Source organism: Pseudochaenichthys georgianus, chromosome 10 (assembly GCF_902827115.2).
Source record: "Pseudochaenichthys georgianus chromosome 10, fPseGeo1.2, whole genome shotgun sequence".
Taxonomy (NCBI): domain Eukaryota; kingdom Metazoa; phylum Chordata; class Actinopteri; order Perciformes; family Channichthyidae; genus Pseudochaenichthys; species Pseudochaenichthys georgianus.
In genome coordinates this window covers 19,132,966-19,155,007 of record NC_047512.1, presented here as the reverse complement: position 1 = coordinate 19,155,007, position 22,042 = coordinate 19,132,966, and the positions used below count along the sequence as shown (strand labels likewise).

The window sequence follows — 22,042 nt, the reverse complement described above, 5'->3', positions numbered from 1 at the left end:
GACGATGTGAAATCAGTGTTGTATTATTAAAGGGGTCGGACATAGTGATTTACTTTACTTTAATCACTTTAATCTGCAGGTCACTTCGGCTTTACAAGGCTTTATCCTGAGTTTCTGCTCTTGCTTAGCTTTCTTCGCAGCAACATTAATATTTTGATTCCACTCTCATAGTGCCTTTTCAGCTGCAGCCGGCAGCTGTGTCAAGCGAAAAAGCTTTAAAACACACTACGCACTACTTGTTTACTGGAGCATTAAACAACAGACAGAATGTGTTGTCTCATGTGAAAATGTTGGTGTTGTGACCCATCGTTGTGAGTCCAGCAGATTAACACCTTGTTACTATTTTAATTTTTTGATTGAGTGCATTGAAGTAGTTGAAATATCAGTCTAATCCTTATTACTTTCATAAATTCTGTCTTTAATCTCTCCACAAACCAAAGCACTGTCAGGGTTACTTAAGGCCAATGTGAAAAACAATCACCAACCAAACACAACGCTTTAAAAACCTAAACCGTAGTTCCACTACATTCAATAGAAGTGGGCTGGCTGTCTTTTAAGAAACCATAACGATGACAAAATATTTGTGATATCACACTTTAAAAAAGAAAACGTTTTTAAAAAAAGAGTCATACTGTAGGCTTAAGGCAAAGTCAATATTGAACTAAATGAGATTGAGCGAGCTCATTGCATATTTCGATTCAGGTCAGGCTGTATCCACTGTTCTGCATGATTCTCAAGTCAATTAGAAAAGTAGGCCAGTTGTTTTCATCCAAAACAACTAATTGCATTGCGTTTGCATGCTTCACTGAGAGATGGGTGATCTGGTTTGAGACTGAGGGGGGAGAAACAAGAAGAAATGGAATAAATCACGAAAAGGAAGACAAAGACACGGTTGTAATGTGTGACGCAGCTTGTAACACAACAGAAGATCTCAAAGACTGATGTTAAGAGAGACAGACAGCTATCTCATTGACATTCAATTATGTTTCTGAGGTGATCAATGGACAAAGATGCCCACATTTCCCCCCAAAACACACACACACACACACACACACACACACACACACACACACACACACACACACACACACACACACACACACAACACACACACACACACACACACACACACACACACACACACACACACACACACACACACAGGCATTTTACAGGGAATACAAGGACAAAACAGAGGTTTGGGGGTATTAACCTACATTTTAAAAGCTCATCTTTCAGACCTGCCAGGATTACCCATTCTAATCTCCCTTCTCCCCCAGATTTGTTCTCCACTGCCTCCTCTCCTCCCTTTCTACATCCACCATCCATGCCATCTTACAAACTAGCATCAAGCCATCTTCTCATCTATTTCTGTCTCCCTCCGTCTCTCTTTCATAACTCACTGTCTGACTATAATTCACTCGATTCAATCAACTTTTCCCCTCCATATTTGTTATCGTTCCACAGCCTTCACCAACTCCTTCCTGTCGCTGCCCGCCCAGGTGTCAGCATTTTACTCTCCCCCTCTACTCACAGGCAACCTTTGTTTCTTGCTCCCCTGTCTTCTCTTGAGCTGAATTTGACTTTGCTACCCGCTGAAATCTCTTCACGTATAAAAAGGCCTCCCTGGTTTTTGGAGAAACTTCCTGAAGTTTTGACTTGTTTGCTTTGCCTAGCATGAACCTGAGGAAAAATACATTCTTCCTATTTTATTTTCACTTGTTATCTTTGGTCAAATTCAGGAAATGTATACAGCACAGAAGTCATAAGGAGTAGTTCACAGGGTTTTCTATTGAATGACGGGTAAGCCAAGGCTGATTTGACTCCTCAACTTTAAGAGGGTAGCCCTACATTTAAGCATATTAATGTTTGCTATTTAGCACTCAATTACACGTTGAGCTCATGAAAATATCATTAGTTTTACTGGTGTTGGACAAAGTAAAGTTCCGGTCTGATGATGGCACTAGCCTAGTTAGAAGATTAACAAAGTCATTACAGATCATCCTGAGGAAGAACATGAATATCTAAACACATTTGAAGGCAATCTTTAAAAAAAAGATTGATCAGTGTTTTGATTTTTACCATTTAATAAAGTGGTGGACCAACTCACAATTTTTTGTTAGCTTTGCAAAATAGCTGTATATGTATGTCATTTTTTTTTAAAAATGTTATTATCGTAACTTGTTCATACATGTGTGCCTCAGATTGGTGCTGATGTTGCTGGTTTTCAGCCTAAGACTTATCTCAGTGAATTCTGAGAAGATCCAAACTAGAGTGAAGCTGAAGACTCAGTTTACCCCCTGAGGAGAAATGTAAAATGTTCAGCAATAATATTGATTGTTGCTAGAAACACACACAAACCGATGCAATGCTGCACATCTCTAAGCTCTCAAGTCACTAATACATATGCACACAAACAAACACACACTCTTCACCAGCCCATCACACACAATCACATACATGCTGTTACACTATTACAGTCGTTAATGGCACAAAACACACCATTACACTGTGGCCCATCAGTGCGCAGCCAATAAAACACTAGTCTTACTGTTTAGAATAGCAGATGCATTCAGGCTTATTAGCCCCTGCTCAGATGAGAGCCCTCCATGAATCCATTAATGTATTGTTATTGTTTTAATATGAAGTTAATGATGTCTAGTAGTGCCGAGGTCAGATGCCATCTCAAAATGATAAAAATATCTCGGAATAAAAAATCTGAAATTGTCTGGATATGAGTCACTCAGCTCATATTATCCCAGTGTGAACTCTTTTATATCTCTCTTATTGCTTTTCACTTTGGAGATCATTGTGCTCACACTGCTTCACAATGATGTTTCACTCATGGATAATCTTTACTGTGAGTCATGGATTTACAATCGCAAACATATCCATGCATATTGCCGGAGGAAAATATTTTCTTATCCCCATAATTGGAAATGTTTTGTAATGGGATTGACAGCTGACGTCTTTCATTTCAGATCACAGAGTTAAGATTACCCTAAATCCATTGGCTCAGACTAATTAGGAATTCCTTTAACACCTATAGAGTTTTTTTTGTATTCAGCCTATTTTCAACCTGCTGGTTAGAAATTGAAGATATTGGTTTATTTGGCATAGAGGGATGGAATATTTTATTATAAATAGGAAGGTTATGACAACAGGACACAGGCATGTGTCCTCCACTGAGACAGTGATTCATGTTTACATTAGGCTCTTCCACTTTCCTGATGAGAACCATCCGTATATTTCATGTTGACTCCGTCTCATCTGCTATGTGTGGCAGACGAGCATAAATTGCAGAGCGTGTGTGTGATTGTATTTGTATAAAGAATATTCTGATCTTAAACGGCTTTGACCTCCTCTCTCATTGGAGGGAAAAGTCAATGGTCTAAGTTCACTGGGGATCGATGAGGCACATGAAGGACATCCAACTCAGGTAAACCACAGACAGAATCCTAATTCTTCCAGCGGAGACGGTAGAGGTACAGACAGAGCGTTGTGACAGGCTATACACATGAAAAGGGATTTCTTAGTTGTTGTTTCTTCACAAGGGTAGATGGTTAAATCAATGGACATATGGACAGTTTTGATTACCTTTTTAGCAATCACTTACATTAATAAATACTCAAGGAATGAAATGCAATATGCACTGTGTTAAGGTGCATGTCTTTAAAGTGTATAAGTGCAGATTGAGCGCATGAGGTGTAAGTAATGTCCTATTGATATTATTCTTACTTGAGGAGGTGAACATCCAGAAGCTAAACACACAATGGATTACATAATGCCTTCTAAAAGCATTACTGAAATTCTGCTCATCAATAATGAAGATCTCATGATAAACAGGAATGTTCATGTTTAACCAATAAAGCCCATGCTCAGTTTGTTTTAGTCACATAAGAGTAACTTAAATGCTTGAGTTTTCACCCAAAAAAAGTACGATTAAAACCAAAATATCACATATCGTTATCCGTGGATAATGATCCAAAGTCTTTAAGTTACTTCTTAAAGATGAAAATGTAGATGTTTATAAGTAGTCCATTCATCATGGGTAAATATGTGCTCTGCTTCTATAGGAATATACATCTTACTGTAAATTGGAATATACTGTACTCCTCCCTGCAGCTTCCTTGACCATCTAGTTAACCACAGAGCCTCGTGGCTGTCAAACAGAAAGCCTTTCCCCTGAGGCTGTTTAGTTGAGATATGACATAAGGCACATGGATGGTGAGGTCTTTGCTTAAAGGGGACCTATCATGCAAAATGCACTTTTGTACGTCTTTTATACATGAATATGTGTCCCCGGTGTCGTGTGTCAGGGAACTCACCAAGTGTCAGAAAACACAACCCTCTCTCTTTTCCACCATACCCAAATCTCTAAAAACGGGGCTGCAACGGATCTGATACAGACTGATCCAGATTTCAAATATCTCTGACGTCAGAAACGAGGAGCTCCGCCTATATGGGCAACTCTCCACCTATCAGGAGGAGACAGCCACGGCCATTGCCGTTCGAAAGCGCTGGAGACGCTGTAGTACATATGCCAGGCCTGTAGGTGGCGCTGTAGTCTACCACAAAAGCAGCGAAGAAGATTTCTCACAGATTCAGCCCTTGCAAAAACAAGGCTGGAATAGAGCGAAATGACGCTTGGCTAAAATGCATGATCTGTTTGGTATTTTGAAATTTTTTCGCAGACATGTTTTATATAGGTATGGCCCTACAATATATTATTCAAATATAGCATGATAGGTCCACTTTAATGCAGCCTGAGTAGTGCTGACTGTGTGTAGCTTTCAACTGTGCATGGCTAAAATCTTTACAGAATGTGTTAACATATGAAGCAATACACATTATTTAGCTCTCTTTTATTCATACTTTTCTGAACAGTTAGAAATACAAATTTGCAAAGTAATTAAGTAAAGGAAAAAGCAACCATCAACAAAAAGTCAAATCATGAATTTGGATCAGTGCAACACTTTTGTCTTTGGGGCTTCCTGTCTGAGGACAGCAGCAGGTGATGAGTAAGTGGAAAGCAAGCTTTGGTGACTCATGTCCCATGGTGCAGTACCTGTCACCATTGTTATTGTCGGTCAGTCTCTGTTTCCACCTTCCCCCACTCTCACATGTCCACCATACTTTCTCTGGTGTGTGTCTGTCTCTGTGTGTATAGCCTGTACAAACAGGAGCATGTCCCTTTCTCTCAGGGCTATCACTTGCCTGGTTGTATGAAAGTGTCATGGTTAAAATGTTTACATCGCAGAAGGTATTTTGTTTTAATATCTTAAAATATTTTGTCTCAACAGAAACAAAAATAAAATTGTTTCTAAGTAGATGCAAACATTGCTTTTTCAATAATGTGTTTTTGTTTGCTTGATCTGGTCCTTTTAAGATAACTTAAGATATCAGTCTGTAAATCTCTCCTTTTCCTCACATACATAACTTGTACAGTATGTACTTTCTGGTGCACACACACACACACACACACACACACACACACACACACACACACACACACACACACACACACACACACACACACACAAAGAACAAGACGTGCTGTGCTGTGATGTATGCACACCTTTCGATAAAGTAAGCCCAAAGCTTGAATAATTCATCACTCAGCTCCGCCTTTGCCTTGCCCAGCACCCAGAGCCACAGCTGATTGCAAAACACACAGAGAAAATAAATAAATCACCACACTTAACCCCCCGTAAAAGGTAGACTACTCAATCTTCAGCAAAAGGCAATGACAACTAAAACGGGTCCTTCGACAAATTCTGTTAAGGTGCATGCAGCGCTCTTTTGTCAGGGCTGAATGAGGCTCCAGGATGCTTCAGACACACTGGCGTTATCTCTCTCGCTGGGGATTGCATTGTGTGTGTTGATTTGTGTGCGCATGTATAGCTGTATTGTGTGTGCCTTTTATGCTGTATATGTATGTAGAGACTAGAGAGTTCAGTGCGGGTCTGAGTTATAGATTGGTGTGAATTGTAAAGTGAAAAGGACTGTCAGCTCTACAATAGGCTTTTATATTTTGTGTGACCTAAGATGACAAACACAGGACCTTACTGGTGTGTGTGTGTGTGTGTGTGTGTGTGTGTGTGTGTGTGTGTGTGTGTGTGTGTGTGTGTGTGTGTGTGTGTGTGTGTGTGTGTGTGTGTGTGTGTGTGTGTGTGTGTGTGTGTGTGTGTGTGTGTGTGTGTGTGTGTGTGTGTGTGTGTGTGTGTGTGTGTGTGTGTACTACTTTACAATAATATCTATTTGTTTTAATGCTGAAAACGGACTTTAGGCATGACAGAAGGAGATTGTGGGATTTGTTTGCTACAGTATTAGTTGTTACATTGTTCCCATTATGCACTGTTAGTGTGGGTCGGCCTCTTACTCTTCTGCTATGAATGCATTTTATCGACATTCGTAAGTGCTTAAAGCTGTTGGTTTCAATGTAAACACACTAAGACACTCAACATGTTTCCTAAATGTTGCATGATTGTGTATGTTATGCAACTGTAAATAGGCATGTCATGTAAATACAAATGACTAAAATATTGAACTAAATGTTTGATTTCCTGTAAGAGTTAAAAGGATATTCAAAAACTATTAAATTATTCTTAAATGTTACTTTTATAGATTTTTTTACAAGCTTTATACAAATGTTCTGTTTAGGTGCCTGCATCTTTAAAAAAAAGTATCAATGAGGAGGCGGGGAGAGAAGCTTCCTTCCAGCGAGTTGCTAGAGTGGAGAATCAATGTGTATGAACAGGATGTTTGCTATATACTGTACAAACAAAACAAAACAAAGCAGAAGAGGCTGGCTAAGTTCAGACCCTGCCTCTGGCACTTTTTTTTAACAGTTCACATTTTCCGTGACATCAGAAGAGCTACTCTTTCATTCTTAATTAGGGTTCAACTGGAGTGCCAGAGCTAATAACATATTATTCTTTGTTCAATGGTTTATTTGACTTTAAGTTCTGTTGTCAAACTTTAAATATTGAAAACACACTTACACAAAACGTGTACATGTCTGCTAATATATCTTTCAAACAGGTTGCAGGTATATCTTATATATATATATATGTATATATATATTATCAGGTATATCTCAAACAGGTATATCTTTCAAACAATATATCTTTCAAACAGGTTGCGAGTGGCAGAGGATGCATCTGTGATGTTTTCTCATGTCACTGATTTGGTTCCTGTAACTCCATATTTTGCATAGTAGTGGAGGTGATTATCTGATTTCACTGCACCCTGGATTTAACCTGGGTTTTAACTGTGTGCATATAAGGGGTGACAGACGGTCGCTCCACAGATGGCCGGTACAAGTCACTTCACTGCACGCCCCTGTGGCAGGTGAACATTGTAAAGATTGGCACACTTTAACCGGTATACAACCACAAAAACAAATGACATTAGGTGCCTAAAGAGCGAGATATTTACCTCGGGACTTGCTAGAGAAGAGACGGAGCTAAATGAGAGCAGTGTAGGACTTGCATTCATCAGGTACCCAGAAAGTCACCTCCAAATGAATGATAATGTTGTCTGTAGCTGCTGGAATAGGCAACTGTTTGCCTACAAATATACTGAGCTGTTGCTGTTCTTCTGATTAATGTTTATCCCACCAACTAATACTTTTCTTATTCCTTAATCTGTCTTTTCAATATGTGCAGACTCTTTTTTAATAACAATTCATTGCCTCTCTAAAATAGTACAAATTAACAAACCAATTTAGAAGCTTTTGGCCTGCGTGTGGAACCTGAGAGCATTATGTTGAAAACAATTCAAAAGGCAATAAAGAGATTTCACAAACCAATTTAGAAGCTTTTGGCCTGCGTGTGGAACCTGAGAGCATTATGTTGAAAACAATTCAAAAGGCAATAAAGAGATTTCAGTTAGATGGAGTTTTAGCTAACAGCAAGATGATGAACATTTTTCAAGATGCACACACACATTACTCTTATCTATTCTCTCCCTAGTGCCGATGAGCGTTTTGATGCCACCTTCCACACCAACGTACTAGTGAATGCGTCAGGCTACTGCCAGTACATCCCCCCTGGCATCCTTAAGAGCACTTGCTACATCGATGTGCGTTGGTTCCCCTTCGACGTCCAAAAGTGTGACCTCAAGTTTGGCTCCTGGACACACAATGGCTGGCTGCTGGACCTCCAGATGCTGGATGTGGACACATCCACATACATACCCAACGGGGAGTGGGACCTTGTGGGTAAGAGAGATGCACTGTTTGTGTTGCCATTAGGATAGATGACTGTACCATGGATCCTGGTAACTGTACTTGAATCCAGTCCCCCCTGCCTGAAATGCCTCAATTAGAATTATTGTTTATTTCTTTAACATAGTGACATAACTGTAACACTCGCTCTTCTATTGGCTATGCTAAGGGTCATATGCTAAGGCCAGACATTTCCTCTTACATCTCTAATTGGTTGATCAATCACAACAGAGCCCACCAGCTAACCAATCACATCAGACTTGGCTATCATTTCAGACAGAGGGTGAAAAGAGGTGCTCAGGCAGTATGAGAAAACTAAAGACCTTTTTCAAACATTAATGTTACAGTAGAGACACAAACTAGAACATATGAACCTGAACATTAGCATAATATGTGTCTTTAACAAAGTTGAAATATTCTAACCGAAATGACTAAGACAATGCTGTAAACGCTATAGAGGAAATTGTTATGTGCTCCCTCTTATTCACCGGGGTCAGGGCTTGCTGACTTCCTCTGTCCGAGGTCTGTTATTTTAAAATAATTCTGGAGAGACATCAATTGGATGAGTTGTAGCTTAATGAACTGGAAAGGGTAGAGTTTTCGGAAGACCTACCGAGCAGGACGTTTCCAGCTGGGACCGAGCAGCAGCAGATCCCAGTGCCTGTGCCCCCGGGGTGAGGGTTAGCTGAAAATTGGTGTCAGACAGCACCAGATGGCATGCAATAGGAAAGTTTGACATGTTGGCAGGTGTGTAGCCGTTCCATATGTGAGAGCAACACAGCTAAAGTTCAAGGTGAGATAGTTAAACCATTTGGTGGCTTCTTAAACATTTGAATTCAAATACAAACATAGGATAAATGCAGAGCAAAGTTCCAAGCCTGTCACTTAGTTGCTTATCATCGTCATTCGTTGTATTTCCTTCTATGTTGTTTACATGAATTATATAGGCTATTTACATATTCAATCACTTTATTAGTTCACAAATAACTTGCTTATATGCGTTTACTCCTCCCTTAGGTGTTCCAGCCAAGCGCAATGAGCTGTACTATGAATGCTGTAAGGAGCCCTACCCTGATGTGACATTCACCGTCACTATGCGCCGCAGGACGCTGTATTACGGACTGAACTTGCTCATCCCATGTGTGCTGCTCTCTGGCTTGGCCATGCTGGTCTTCCTGCTACCTGCAGACTCTGGAGAAAAGATTTCTCTGGGTGAGAGGGGCTGAAGCACACTTGTTGTTCACATGAAAATACCTTGCTTTGCAAAACAGTTGAGCAATGTGTCATTGATCTATGTGAGCAAGATAGAAAGATGTGTGTTCAGTATTTTAGCATTTATTATTTAAATAATAGTAAAGCAATATAGTTTTCAATCCCCAAGTGTGTTTGAAAGTGTTCAAGCATATACAAATGCAGTCACCGCTGTACACCAATACATACATCTATTAAGGCACATCAGCATACAGTATGTGTGCTTGCATCTTCATGAATCACATAGCGAAACATGAATACATGCATGTCAAACAACCATGGAATAACTTTAAAATAAGCCTTAAATCCATATTGATGAATACCCCATCGAAAGGAGCAGCAGCCTGGTACAAAGTGTGAGGGATTTCTGGAGCTGTAACTCACCTTGGACACGTCAGAGCAGTCTGCAGTTGATCAATGGTTGTAGTCATGAGACCATGATTGATTACATGTATACGCTATTACACAATTTCATACACCAGTGATCCTGATCACATCATTATGCTCATGTTCTCTTTCTCTCTCCGTCTTAAGGCATCACTGTGCTCCTCTCGCTAACTGTCTTCATGCTTCTGGTAGCAGAGATCATGCCTGCAACGTCCGACTCTGTTCCTCTCATCGGTGGGTTATATTTATGTGTATAATTACGTGTCTACATCATGGTCTACATGTAATATACTGAAGCGTGCATGAATGCATTATCCCCCAGAATAAGTGACAAACTTCAGAAGGAAGTAATCATTTCCATTCCTTACATTTTTTCTAACAGATGCATTATACCTCACCAAAGATATCCCTGGTGTTTGTTTACCTGTATACATGGTTCACAGAGCCCTTGGGGGGGGGGGGGGGGTGGAGTAAGAACTAAAGCTGTCACTAATAGACTAGGGGATAGCTGGATAGAGGAAGACATATGGACCGTCTAGAGGGAGATGAGTAACGTTTGGGGCTAAAGTTGACCAAAACAAAAGGCTTGAAGAGGCTATTTTTTTTGTCGTGTGTGTATGAGAGAACGTGTGTTAACATGCTTTGATTTATAACTGCAGCGCTGTATGTACGTGTCATATCAGTTTCACCTCGTCAATTTAAAATATATTGTACATATCAACTGTACATGATGTATTGATGAGATTAATGTGTGTCCATACTGGACAGGGTCACCACTACATCAATGCGCTGATAAGTGCCCTGGCTCAGAAAAGGCTTGATAAATGCTTCATCGATTGAATAGTCTGTGCTCCTTAATTCCCTCGACCTCAACACAAGGCCAACTGGGACACTTTAAGCAGACATGTTGCAATTACTCATACCCCTTTACAACACCGTGGCCGAATCCGGATTTGAGTTATTGTAGCTGCTTGAGCTTGACCGTGAATATATAAAGCAAGTGTTCAACACTGCTGCTTATATCAGGCCATGTGTCTTTTATCATCAGTCTTTAATCACTAGATAAGGATATGAGTTCATTTCATTTTAGTTAATTTAGTCAGACATGTTTTATCTGTTTTAAGACCGTTTGGCTCAGTTCTTTTTTTAATTCTGTTCAGTTTTTATTCATTTTTGACTTATTTAGTTCAGCCACAATCACCAATGCCATTTGTAACTAAAGGTTATTTGTTGAATTGTTGTAAATCATATATATATATAGGCAGTCTTTTTCAGGCTCTTATTCCATAAAACAAAGTCATTTAGTCACAGCAAATGTCCTTCTGCTTCTCATGAACACGTCCTTTAAAGGTCCCATGTCTTGGCCATTTCTACTGATCATAATTCCATTGTTGAGGTCTGCTAGAATAGATTTACATTGTTCAATGTTCCAAACTCACATTGGTTTCTCATACAGCATCTCTGTATAGCATGTGTATTCTCTCTGTCCTACACGCCTTGTTGGAGCTCCTGCCCCTCCCCCTCCCCATGAGCCCACTGTGCTCTGATTGGTCAGCTTGCCCACTCTGTTCTGATGAGTCCACCACCGTTACATCCGAACATCAGTGATCATGTGTTACAACGACGTTAGCAACCAGAAAATGACACAGTAATGACAAACAGATGAGAATGCTGCGTGGGGTCTGGGCGCCTTGTTGGCGGGACGTTGCGGGGCTCGCTGCTGCGAGGAGCGGACAGTGTGAGCTGGATTACTGGTGTCGTTTCCTGGTTGCTGCGTGGGGTCTGCGAGACAGCGAGACACCGCGAAACTCAGCCTGAGCTCAGCCTGAGCACACACACAAACTCACAGCCAGGCTGAGAAATCCGTGGAGCTGCGGCTGAGAAAAAATAAGGCTGTGTGTGTGTGTGTGTGTGTGTGTGTGTGTGTGTGTGTGTGTGTGTGGTGTGTGGTGTGGTGTGGTGTGTGTGTGCGTGTGCGTGTGCGTGTGCGTGTGTGTGTGTGCGTGTGCGTGTGCGTGTGCGTGTGTGTGTGTGTGTGTGTGTGTGTGTGTGAGTTTTACTCGCTACAGGGTGTACTTTTAGGGTTTGTGACTCTGCACACCGCTTACGTGCAGAAAAAGCTACATAACACACAAGGGGACGGGTAATAACCAGAAAAGCATGGCATGGGACCTTTAATACTATGTTCTATAATGCTGTGTCTTCTTCAGTGTTTCTTCTCTTTCCACACTATTTTATCATCTTCTTCTTCATTTGAACCGTTATGATCCTTGGTTTGCAGGCTTTGCAGTAGCTGTAGTCCTGTTTAGCCGTTAGCTCTTTTTAATTCACATTCACTAGCGTCTATGTGCGTGCGTGTGTCCTCTTCAACTGGTGAAAAACATCCCTCCCTTAAGCTCTCTCTCTCTCCCTTCTCTAATTATATTTGTTTTGTTTTTTTGTTCAACCCTATTTTCTGTTTTGTCAAACTTTTTGCAAATGTTCTCCATTTCAGTTTAAGTGTGCATATGTTCCCCTTGGCACTATAACTTCTTGCACAAATTGATCAGACTTGCTTTCCTTTGATGTTGCAGTGTGAAATCAACCTATTTTTGGAAATAATTAAAGGATAATCTCTGAGCAAAATGTAAAGTATTTCGTTTTTTGTGTACACTTGTCAGCCCAGTACTTTGCCAGCACCATGATGATAGTGGGGATGTCTGTGGTGGTGACAGTTATAGTCCTGCAGTTCCACCATCATGATCCTCGAGGAGCCAAGATGCCCAAGTGGGTGAGTAGTCGTTTGAAACATTCAGCACAAAGGCTTATGTTTAGATGAGTGTGTTATCGTTTGCTTTTACGCCACTGACGCTCCCTCCCTCCTTCCAGGTTCGGGTGGTTCTGCTGAACTGGTGTGCCTGGTTTCTGCGTATGAAACAACCCGGCGATGAGCGTAAGCGGGCAGGTTACAAGCACAGTCCCACCTCCCAGCACCACTCCAGCACCAGCTCCATAGAGTTGGGCACTTTACCAAACCTAAATATGCCCCTCTCAACGACATCTTGCCCACCTTGTCCCACAGGCACCTCCAACGGTTCGATGAGCCTCTACTTTGGCAATTACCACTCCATAGAGAGCCCACAATGCCCGCCTTCCAGCGACTCTGGGGTAGCACTAGGGGGCCGTGCCCATGGCTCCTCTGGTGATGAGGCTGAGTCATCTGGAGGAGTTGGCAGTGGTGTTGGAGGCCTGGGGATGGGAGTTGGACCTAGGATGGGAGTCAGCATCCCCCCTCCAGAGATCCAGCGCATCTTAGATGAGGTGTCGTACATAGCCCAGCGCTTTCGGGAACAGGACAAGGCCGAGGTCATCTGTGGCGAGTGGAAGTTTGCAGCGGCGGTGGTGGACCGGCTGTGTCTGGTGGCTTTTTCTCTCTTCTCCATCATTTGCACCTTCACCATCCTCATGGCAGCACCCAATTTCATAGAGGCTGTTTCCAAGGACTTCACATAGAAGGTTGAAGCAGCAGTGGAGAGTGGGAAGGCAGCAAAGATTAGGGTTGAAGAAAATATGAAGAAAGAAAGGGGAAGGATACAATGAAGGGTGCAGTTTGTGGTCCCATACCTACAGTCAAGGTACCCCATTGGAAAGGAGCTGGGGCCAGGCAGTGTTTTATGATAACATTTTTACTGAAGAAGCTCAAGACAGTAAAATTGACATAATCAGGAAACAAAATAGTCATGATTGATCAATAAATAATCACAGAGAGTAATCATAATGTTTTACTCGCACTTCTAAATGAAGAAGAGAAGCATAATGCATTGTCCCACACAGGTTGTTCATATGTATAGAATGAAATAGGTGTTGCATGCAGACTCAACAACAAACCTGGAGTGACTTGAGCTAAAAGGTTGGCAATCACCGGGGCGGTAGGGGAGGACACTGTATAGATTTTCTTTTTGACATTTCAATGAGTGGAAGATAATGTTGCAATAATGTTGCACCCTGAAAACACTGTTAATACCATTATTTTATCTGCACTTATTTTAAACAACTGTTAATACCATTATTTTATCTGCACTTATTTTAAACAACTTCTTAATTGACTGTACAGTGACTCCTTCAGCACCCCAGTCCTCCTCACTGCCTCTTCTCTTGTTTATTTGTTATCTTTGTCCTGTATGTACAAGATCATACACCAACTGTTCACCTTCAAAAGAGAATCAGACTTTTTCTTATGGAGTATCATCCCTGTAATAATATTAGGTTAGATATTAAAACGAGATGTTTCACTGTGAATTTTATTGTTACTACGTTCACTTTGACAACAGAAATCAACCTTATTGCTTTTACACAAGTGTAAAGGCATTTTCTTTATACATCAGAGTAGAACTGCATATGTAGGATAACTTTGTCTCGCCTGTTTAATTTAAGGCAATATAATATGTAACATGAGAACAGTTTGGAACAGTGATATGATACAATATTCAATACATTGTGTAAAAAAAGCACTGTGTGGACTGGTATGTACTGGTGTTGACCAGTAAGACAACAGTAAATCTTTTAGCAACATGGTCTTTAACTATACAGACATCAATCATTTAACAATATAAAAGTGGTCAAGTAAAGTAGTATTACTGCTGAGAAAACACCCATATTCATGTATGTTGTTGGACTTCACTGTACAACGTGTCAATGAAGATAAAGAGCAATGCGACCTTCGAACCACTGACACCAGAGACAATGGCTCCATAGGAGGAGAACACTTCAGAACCACATCCACCACCATATCACTGGAGAATATACTGTAGATTTGTAAAAGGCCCTATAGTGTTTGTTCGTGTTTTGTAGAGGGAGCCGAGTGACTAATTCACACAAAGTTGTTAACGTGTTTGGTACCACCTCTTTGTTATAGGAACATTCATTGGTGTCTTTATCTCTTCTACTGTCATTACAAGTGTGAGTTTCTTTGCTCTCTATAATAATAAAAGTCTATTTATTCTCTGTACATCAGGCTCTGGATAGTTCTGTGGGGACATATTCAGGAGAGTATTGCAGCGTGTTGTGATGTGGCATTCATAGCATTATCTCGAACACTGTAGGAGCTGAAACCTCCTCTTGGATTGCTACAGCTGCTGGGTTGAAGAAATCAACCACATTTACTTAGAAGCAGAAGCAGAAGACCAGCTAATACTTTCAAGTCTCCGAACTCCATCCACAAGTTTCAAGTGCAATGCCGCTTTACTGCAAGCTGCCAAATTGTGAGACAGCAGATTGGCCAGATGGCTGAAGTGCAAAATGAATCAAGATAATGCAGAATAAAATGGGAATGAGCCATTTAACTGGTTGTGAAACAGTTGCATAATGGCATAAGAATGCTTTATATACAGAGCCTCAGAAACAATGTCACCATCAGCGTCATCACTGATTATTAAGACTAATGAGACATAAAAGTGCCTGTTGTTTTTGTCATAGCTTTCATAACTGATCATTTGCCATGCTCTCGATTAGACGGGATGTGCATATTTTGATCGGAGTTGAAAAACATTAAAAGTTCTGAGTCAAATATAATGTGATAATTCCCTCTAGTTAACTTAATCTCTGGTTTTCTTAAATAGTAGAAGCAAGTCTATCATCTGGGGTTAAAATTGATTAGAAAGGAGATCAATGGAAATCTAAGAATGAAATGCACCAAAAAAGCATGTAAGACAGAGAATGTAGGGCATTCTCCTTCTGTGTTCTAGGAAGTATGCTCTTCTTATTTGTGTGGCCAACAAAGGCTGCCTCTCGACTTTATTTGATATTTTCTGAGTGAACTCCAATTCATGACGCAGAACCCACATCTGAGGTGGAACTGTTGGTACATTTACTCAATTAAGAGATATCCAGTTTTAGTTTTATTGAGACAGCAGACTGCTGAGCTTACATTTTAATTTAAAAAAAAGTAAAACGTAAGTGTCTGCGTGCTAAGGGTGTGCGTGCCAGAAAGGCAAAAACATATCTGAGATACAATTACACTGAGCAAGTCATGAAGATTGAATTGTGGAATTTCTTCATCTTAATATTAAAAAAAAATATTAAATGAGACTCAAAGATACCATAATAGTAGTCAGTCTGATCGAAGTGTGTGTTTGTGTGTAATAAGTAGAGTTATGCTTCCTGCACTGTCAACAATCTATTCATTTATTAAAAGGGCCATGGAAATAAAAGTGAGGGAAACTGTCCATGACTGGGGAGTTTTAAGACAGCAGCTCATGGGCAGGGATATGCATTCAGATTTGACTTAGGATATCAACCAACCAGTAGGCCAAACATAAGGGATATTACATAACTTGGGATACATACAATCCAAGGCTAGAGTATAGGTTAATGATACAAAAGGGGGATTTTGTAATGTGTGTGTGTGTGTGTGTGTGTGTGTGTGTGTGTGTGTGTGTGTGTGTGTGTGTGTGTGTGTGTGTGTGTGTGTGTGTGTGTGTGTGTGTGTGTGTGTGTGTGTGTGTGTGTGTGTGTGTGTGTGTGTGTGTGTGTGTGTGTGTGTGTGTGTGTGTGTGTGTGTGTGTGTGTGTGTGTGTGTGTGTGTGTGTGTGTGTGTGTGTGTGTGTGTGTGTGTGTTTACCTGGTGTCAGAAGTCTCTCAGGGCATTATGGCTGGAAGAGGAAGCCTCTTATGTACTGTGTTAAAAGTGAATCCCTCTCTCTGATGTTTTTTTGTATGTGTGTTTTGTGTTAAGGATGAAGATAGATGAACTACATTGGATTTGGATCACTCAAGCGAATCTGAGCACAATAGTGTTTGTCACACACAAAATATCTGATCCAAATCCGTTTTCCTCTAGTAAATATTAAAGAGTTTGGGGAATTGATAACAGCTGTCACTCACCACATTATACTCAGTTTAATTAGAAACCTGTTTTCCCTGTGCAACTCATAATAATTACATCAGGGATCAGAGCACAACAGCAACACAGTAAACAGAACTAAAACACAATTCACACATTCAGCCAGGTTGAGGTCCTGCAAGACCTGTGAATGTAGACAAATAACAGCATTATTGTTTGTGTATTTGTGTTTTACATGTCTTATATTATCTCTTATCTCTTACATTGTGACATTTAGATTACAGTCTTGAGAACAGATGTACTGTATGTTCCCTAATCTCATCAACACTGATTTACATAGCAAACCCCCCTGTGAGAAAGAACTGCCCAGCTGCCTGACTGTTACATCTGAGGTGACAGCGAGTGTTGTTGTAGTGTTTGCTGTTGTTGTTTCATGTCAGGCCAGCGATGTAAACTCAATCATACAGAGCCTAAGTGTACAAGTTTCAAAGCGCAAGACTGTGTGGCACACACACAAAAACACAAATATGCATTTACACCATCAACATAAACACGTTCACACACTGTGCATGGCGGGGGCCTGAGCGAGACCAGATTGCATGTTCACTGAGTGTCAAACGGTCAGACTGCTGAGCTCAGCATGCAGCTGATGTATACTTAGCGGGGAATCAAAAAGTTATGAACCAATATGGAGAGACTTTTTAATGTATTTTTCTAGGAATGCAGATTTAAATCTAATATGTGATGGTTAATAATGCCCCTATAGTAGGTGATATGTTGCAGGACATTTATTGAAATACAAACCATGAACAAGTCAAAAAAGGGAAGGAAAGTCATGAAAGTCATGAAAAAGTTATTGGTTGAAGCTCAACCTTATTACCATCCGATATGGCAATGACCTCTGCCCGCTGAACTGCTGCACCAGCAGTATTAGTTATGAGAGTGAAGCGACCGGATTCCCCCCTCTGGAGAGTTTACTTCATCTCCTGCTGCCTCTTCACATTTTTACAGTCCCAATCAATCCCACAATTCCCTAGGGTGTTAGAGTTGGGGAAACAACTCACCTTCACACATTGCCAAACTCCTAACAGTTCCTTGCTTATTAGTAAGATCAGTTTCTGCTCTAATTAAATTCTGCTTTCTTGCCGTTCATTTGTATGCTTTACTTTTAGTATGATGTCAATGTCAGTCGTTGCGTTTTTTAGGACTGTTGATCCCCCTCTTTGGTTTAGACTGATGTTGATCGGTGTGCATTTGTAATTGATTTTATATTCCTGAAGCATTGCCATGAATGATTGCCCCAAAAAGCAAGGTAATTATCATCCAGCCTCAGCAAAGGAGGTATTGAGGTAATGTTATTATAGAACAACAGAGTTAGTGTAGGGTGTTGGATGGATAGGTGAAAACACATTTCATTTGACCCAGGAGACTTATTATCGTTCCCAAACCCGTAATAAACACTTCTTCTTAATTAACCTCATCCAGCCTTAACCATAGTTTTTTCACAGAAGTGATTTGTAACAGTTATAGAAATGGCAGGCAAATGATCTAGTACTACTACCAGGGGCATTGGATCGGGAAATGCCTGTGTCTTTCTAAAGGGCCTTTCAGTTACAAACAACGTACTTTGTTGTTTTCATTTGTATCAACTTGTTGTGAAGTCATTGGTCTGATACTGTCCTGTCATGCTCTTCTCTCTTTTTATTTATTTATTATTTTCTGTATTTCTGCGTCCATGTTGTGCTTTTCTGTTTCATTGATTCATTAAGGCACTATTTAATCAATGTTGTCGTGACACTTTCATTACTGTAATAAGCTGTGATTCATTTCATTGGGTTGGAAAAAGCGACAGCCTGAATGCTAATGTGATCACCAAATGAGAGAGCAGCAGGGTTGGCTGGGCAGGGAGTCCTGTCATCCATCAGTCTCCTCTCACTTTCTCATGTTTGTCCTCACGGAGCGGAGCCTTACACACCTCTAGGGGCCGGAGGAAGTGTTTGTGCCCGCTGTCCGCAGGCTGGAACCAAAACATTCATTTTGGAAGTAAGACGAGTAATTTCACGAGTAAAAAAAAGAAAGATGTGTCATTAATCAAATGAGTCAAATGATAATAATATTCATGGCACACACAAACAAATTAGTACAGCATTGGCAAAGACATACCATATCGTCTGCCAAGTCATGATATTGCCAAATTTCAAGGACAACCGCAGAGCAAGCAGACTTCTGAATAATACAATTCTTTGATTCACATAGATTCAAGCACAATCTGAATACGTTCTGAAGAGAGAGAAACAATAAAGCAGATGAAGCCTTTTAAACGTAAACTGGCAATGACAAAACCAAACACATCATAGTGATTAAACAATAGTTTATCTTTTATTGAAGCCATTAGTTTCAGAGTGCAGAGGACAGTCTCTAGGTCACACTTTGTGATGGCTGCCTTGACAGCTCTTTCATCGTAATATGTCATTTTCCTAAAAATAGAACAGAAACCTACAGCATCTGTATGGGTACAGACAGCCATACATGCAAATAAACAAGCAAGCATACAAATGTGTGTGCCCTAAATACCCAATAGAAAGCAAGCTAGGATGCACAAACAAACAAAAAACATCACAAGCATGAATCTCTCTCTTCCAGCAGCAAATATGATGTATGACCAATAATCTGCAAGCATAAAGTAATCTGAGCAAATGTCCATTTGGATTATCAGTCTTCACAGTGTAATCTGAAACACTTCTCAAACCGGTTGATTGAGAGGTCATGAGAGAGCTTTGGCCATGTGGAGAAGCAGTGTCTAAGTACTGCTTTTTTTCAGCCTCAGCTGGATAATATTGGTTGCAGCAGTTTCCATAACTTGTTGCTATTTTTCTCGGTGCTAATTAGCTCATATAAGAATGCTAACGGGCTAAAAAATTGTGAACTTGGTAAAATACTTACTAAACATGGGCATTTTAGCACTGCTTATTGTAAACATCTTAACATTGTAACGTTAGAATCACTGCGCTCACTGAGATGGACTCTTCAAAGAAAAGTGCAACCTATGAAATGTATTTCACATTACACTCTGGTGTATTAAGGATATCAGTCTAAGAAAATGGCAGCTCCAAACAGAGGCCCTGACTCCAAAATCTGACATTTATTATTTAACCTATTTTCAAAGATGTGTTGCCTCCGTCCTCTCGTGTCACAGCTGTGTTCTGACTGCATGTTCTGTCCTTGATGTAGAGTCTATAGGGATTTGAATCCCAGCAAAGGGAAAAGTAGCTGCTCACTTTAAATTAATGCAAATGACCCCAGCTTCAAATGCTCACAGAACATATTCCACACACACACACACACACACACACACACACACACACACACACACACACACACACACACACACACACACACACACACACACACACACACACACACACACACACACACACACACACACACACACACACACACACACACACACACACACACACACACACACACACACACACACACACACACACACACACACACACTTTGCTGTACGTAAATGGATACACAACAATGTGCATTCACAGACGTATACACATGCATGCTCTGACACTCCTAACATAAACTGACACATTCTTAACACAGAAGATAATGGCCTCATCCTTGTGTCTGTCCATTTGCTAATGTCCCATATGTGCTCGCTTGGTTAGATTTCAGTCGCAAGCCCGTCTGCATTCTCTTCAATGAGTCACAGAGTGCGAGTGCATCCCCTTTGTTTAAAAAGAGCATATCAGTTAGCCTAATATCTGATGCTCATTATTGTCACTATTATTTTTATTTTATTGCAGCAGCTTTTTCTTAAATAGTAAAAGATGTATGTGAACTAATGTCCATGCTTGCCATTAAAATATCCCCTGCACAGATAGCTTCTTAATACTTCATTCCTGCTTACACCACATCAACTGTTTCCAAGCTTGTGCCCTCACATCCAGCTCAAGACGTGGTGGGGGTCTCTTGTTGGCTTTAAATTTGAGGATACAGGAAGAGTTTGACCACTACAAAAAAAGAGAAAAGTTCAAATTGGGGCAGAGAATCCCTCAATATTTTTTATGAAATAATGTTTATCACTTTGACTGCCCACTCAGGCTTCTCTCCTTTGCAACTCTTCGTCTGAAGTCTGCTCTGAACACCCAGCAGAGGCATACAAAGACCCCCCCCCCCCACCTTCCTATCTTTCCTCGAGCTAAGTGGGTTGACTCTCACTGCAGGAATTCTGGAGTCTGTGCACAGACACAAAAAGATGAGAGATACACAATTCAAAAAATGCATGTATCAAACCAACCTGGAGTGCTTATCAGCAAAACATAACTTTTAATCTTGGATCGGATATATATTAATAATGGATCCAGATTTCTGGGTCATTTTTACTGCATTGGGATGCCATGAAATATGGACATTTGTAGGAAAATTGCCCAAAATTGCTGTTAATTCATGGACCAAACTCCGTGAAGGGTCATATGCAGTACCTGTTGCTACTGCTCTTTATTTTACAGAAAGTTCCACCCACACTAAAGGGAGACATGGGTGTAATAATGCATGAGCACTTCCTGAGACATATGACACTTAATCCAAGCTATAACGACAGGTCATGAAAAGCACAGGGAGGAAGCTATCAGCGAAATGATTTAAACAAACATCAATAGATTAGCTTTTAGATGATTTAACAATGTGTCTCTTGCTCGTTCACAGGAATCCAAAAATAGTGAAAAGTCCCTTGCAATTTTAAGCTAGGCTGACTTTCATGTTGTGACTCAACAAGTTTATTCAGATCATTCATTCATGCTTAGGAACTGTCATTCATCACATCTTTGTTCACAGTGTTTGAGTTTGTCCTAAATATCAAAGAGAGGGATGTAGTTTTCAAATACTTTAATTATTGCTCCTATTGCAATTCAGAGTTTGTAACTTTAACTTCACTCACATATGCACAACAAAGTAAATCTTCTGGTGCCGCCGGGAGTCATGTTTGACTCGTATCAGTGTAGATGTAGACAGCATGGGGACGTCAGCATTAAAGTAGGTTGCCAGAAAATAAACTTTGGGAGAGAATGTTGTGTAACACAGAAATTAGATCAGGGAAAATTATTCATGACATTTACAGTGAAATAAACTAGAAATACACCGATGCGACGAGATTTGCACCCATCATGATTATCCTAATCCAAATCAGTTCTCTAATATAATAGTTTTTCTCCATTTGAGATGGTGTTGGCTAATGTTAAACATGTGGAGTTTGTATGAACTAAAAGATCACATTAATATATAAAGTGTCAATTCAAGCCTTTCTGATAAAGGCAAATATGTGGCGCCATCTGCTG

At 40.4% G+C, this 22,042-nt stretch overlaps 1 protein-coding gene across 2 annotated transcripts in view; it reads left to right on the top strand.

Annotated features, from left to right (window-relative positions):
• Window positions 1-14,855, top strand: part of LOC117454423 (neuronal acetylcholine receptor subunit alpha-7-like) — a 40,139-nt gene extending 25,284 nt beyond the window's left edge. Inside the window, exons 5-10 of one of the 2 annotated variants that reach the window (XM_034093651.1) lie at window positions 7,977-8,224; window positions 9,248-9,442; window positions 10,016-10,102; window positions 12,529-12,638; window positions 12,737-12,800; window positions 12,930-14,855. In XM_034093651.1, coding sequence (XP_033949542.1) covers window positions 7,977-8,224; window positions 9,248-9,442; window positions 10,016-10,102; window positions 12,529-12,638; window positions 12,737-12,800; window positions 12,930-13,360 — 1,135 coding nt within the window. In that variant the 3' untranslated portion in view covers window positions 13,361-14,855. Of the gene's footprint in view, window positions 1-7,976; window positions 8,225-9,247; window positions 9,443-10,015; window positions 10,103-12,528; window positions 12,639-12,736 lie in introns of both variants that reach the window. The other variant, XM_034093650.1, reaches the window with a different exon arrangement.
• Window positions 14,856-22,042: the final 7,187 nt, after the last annotated feature.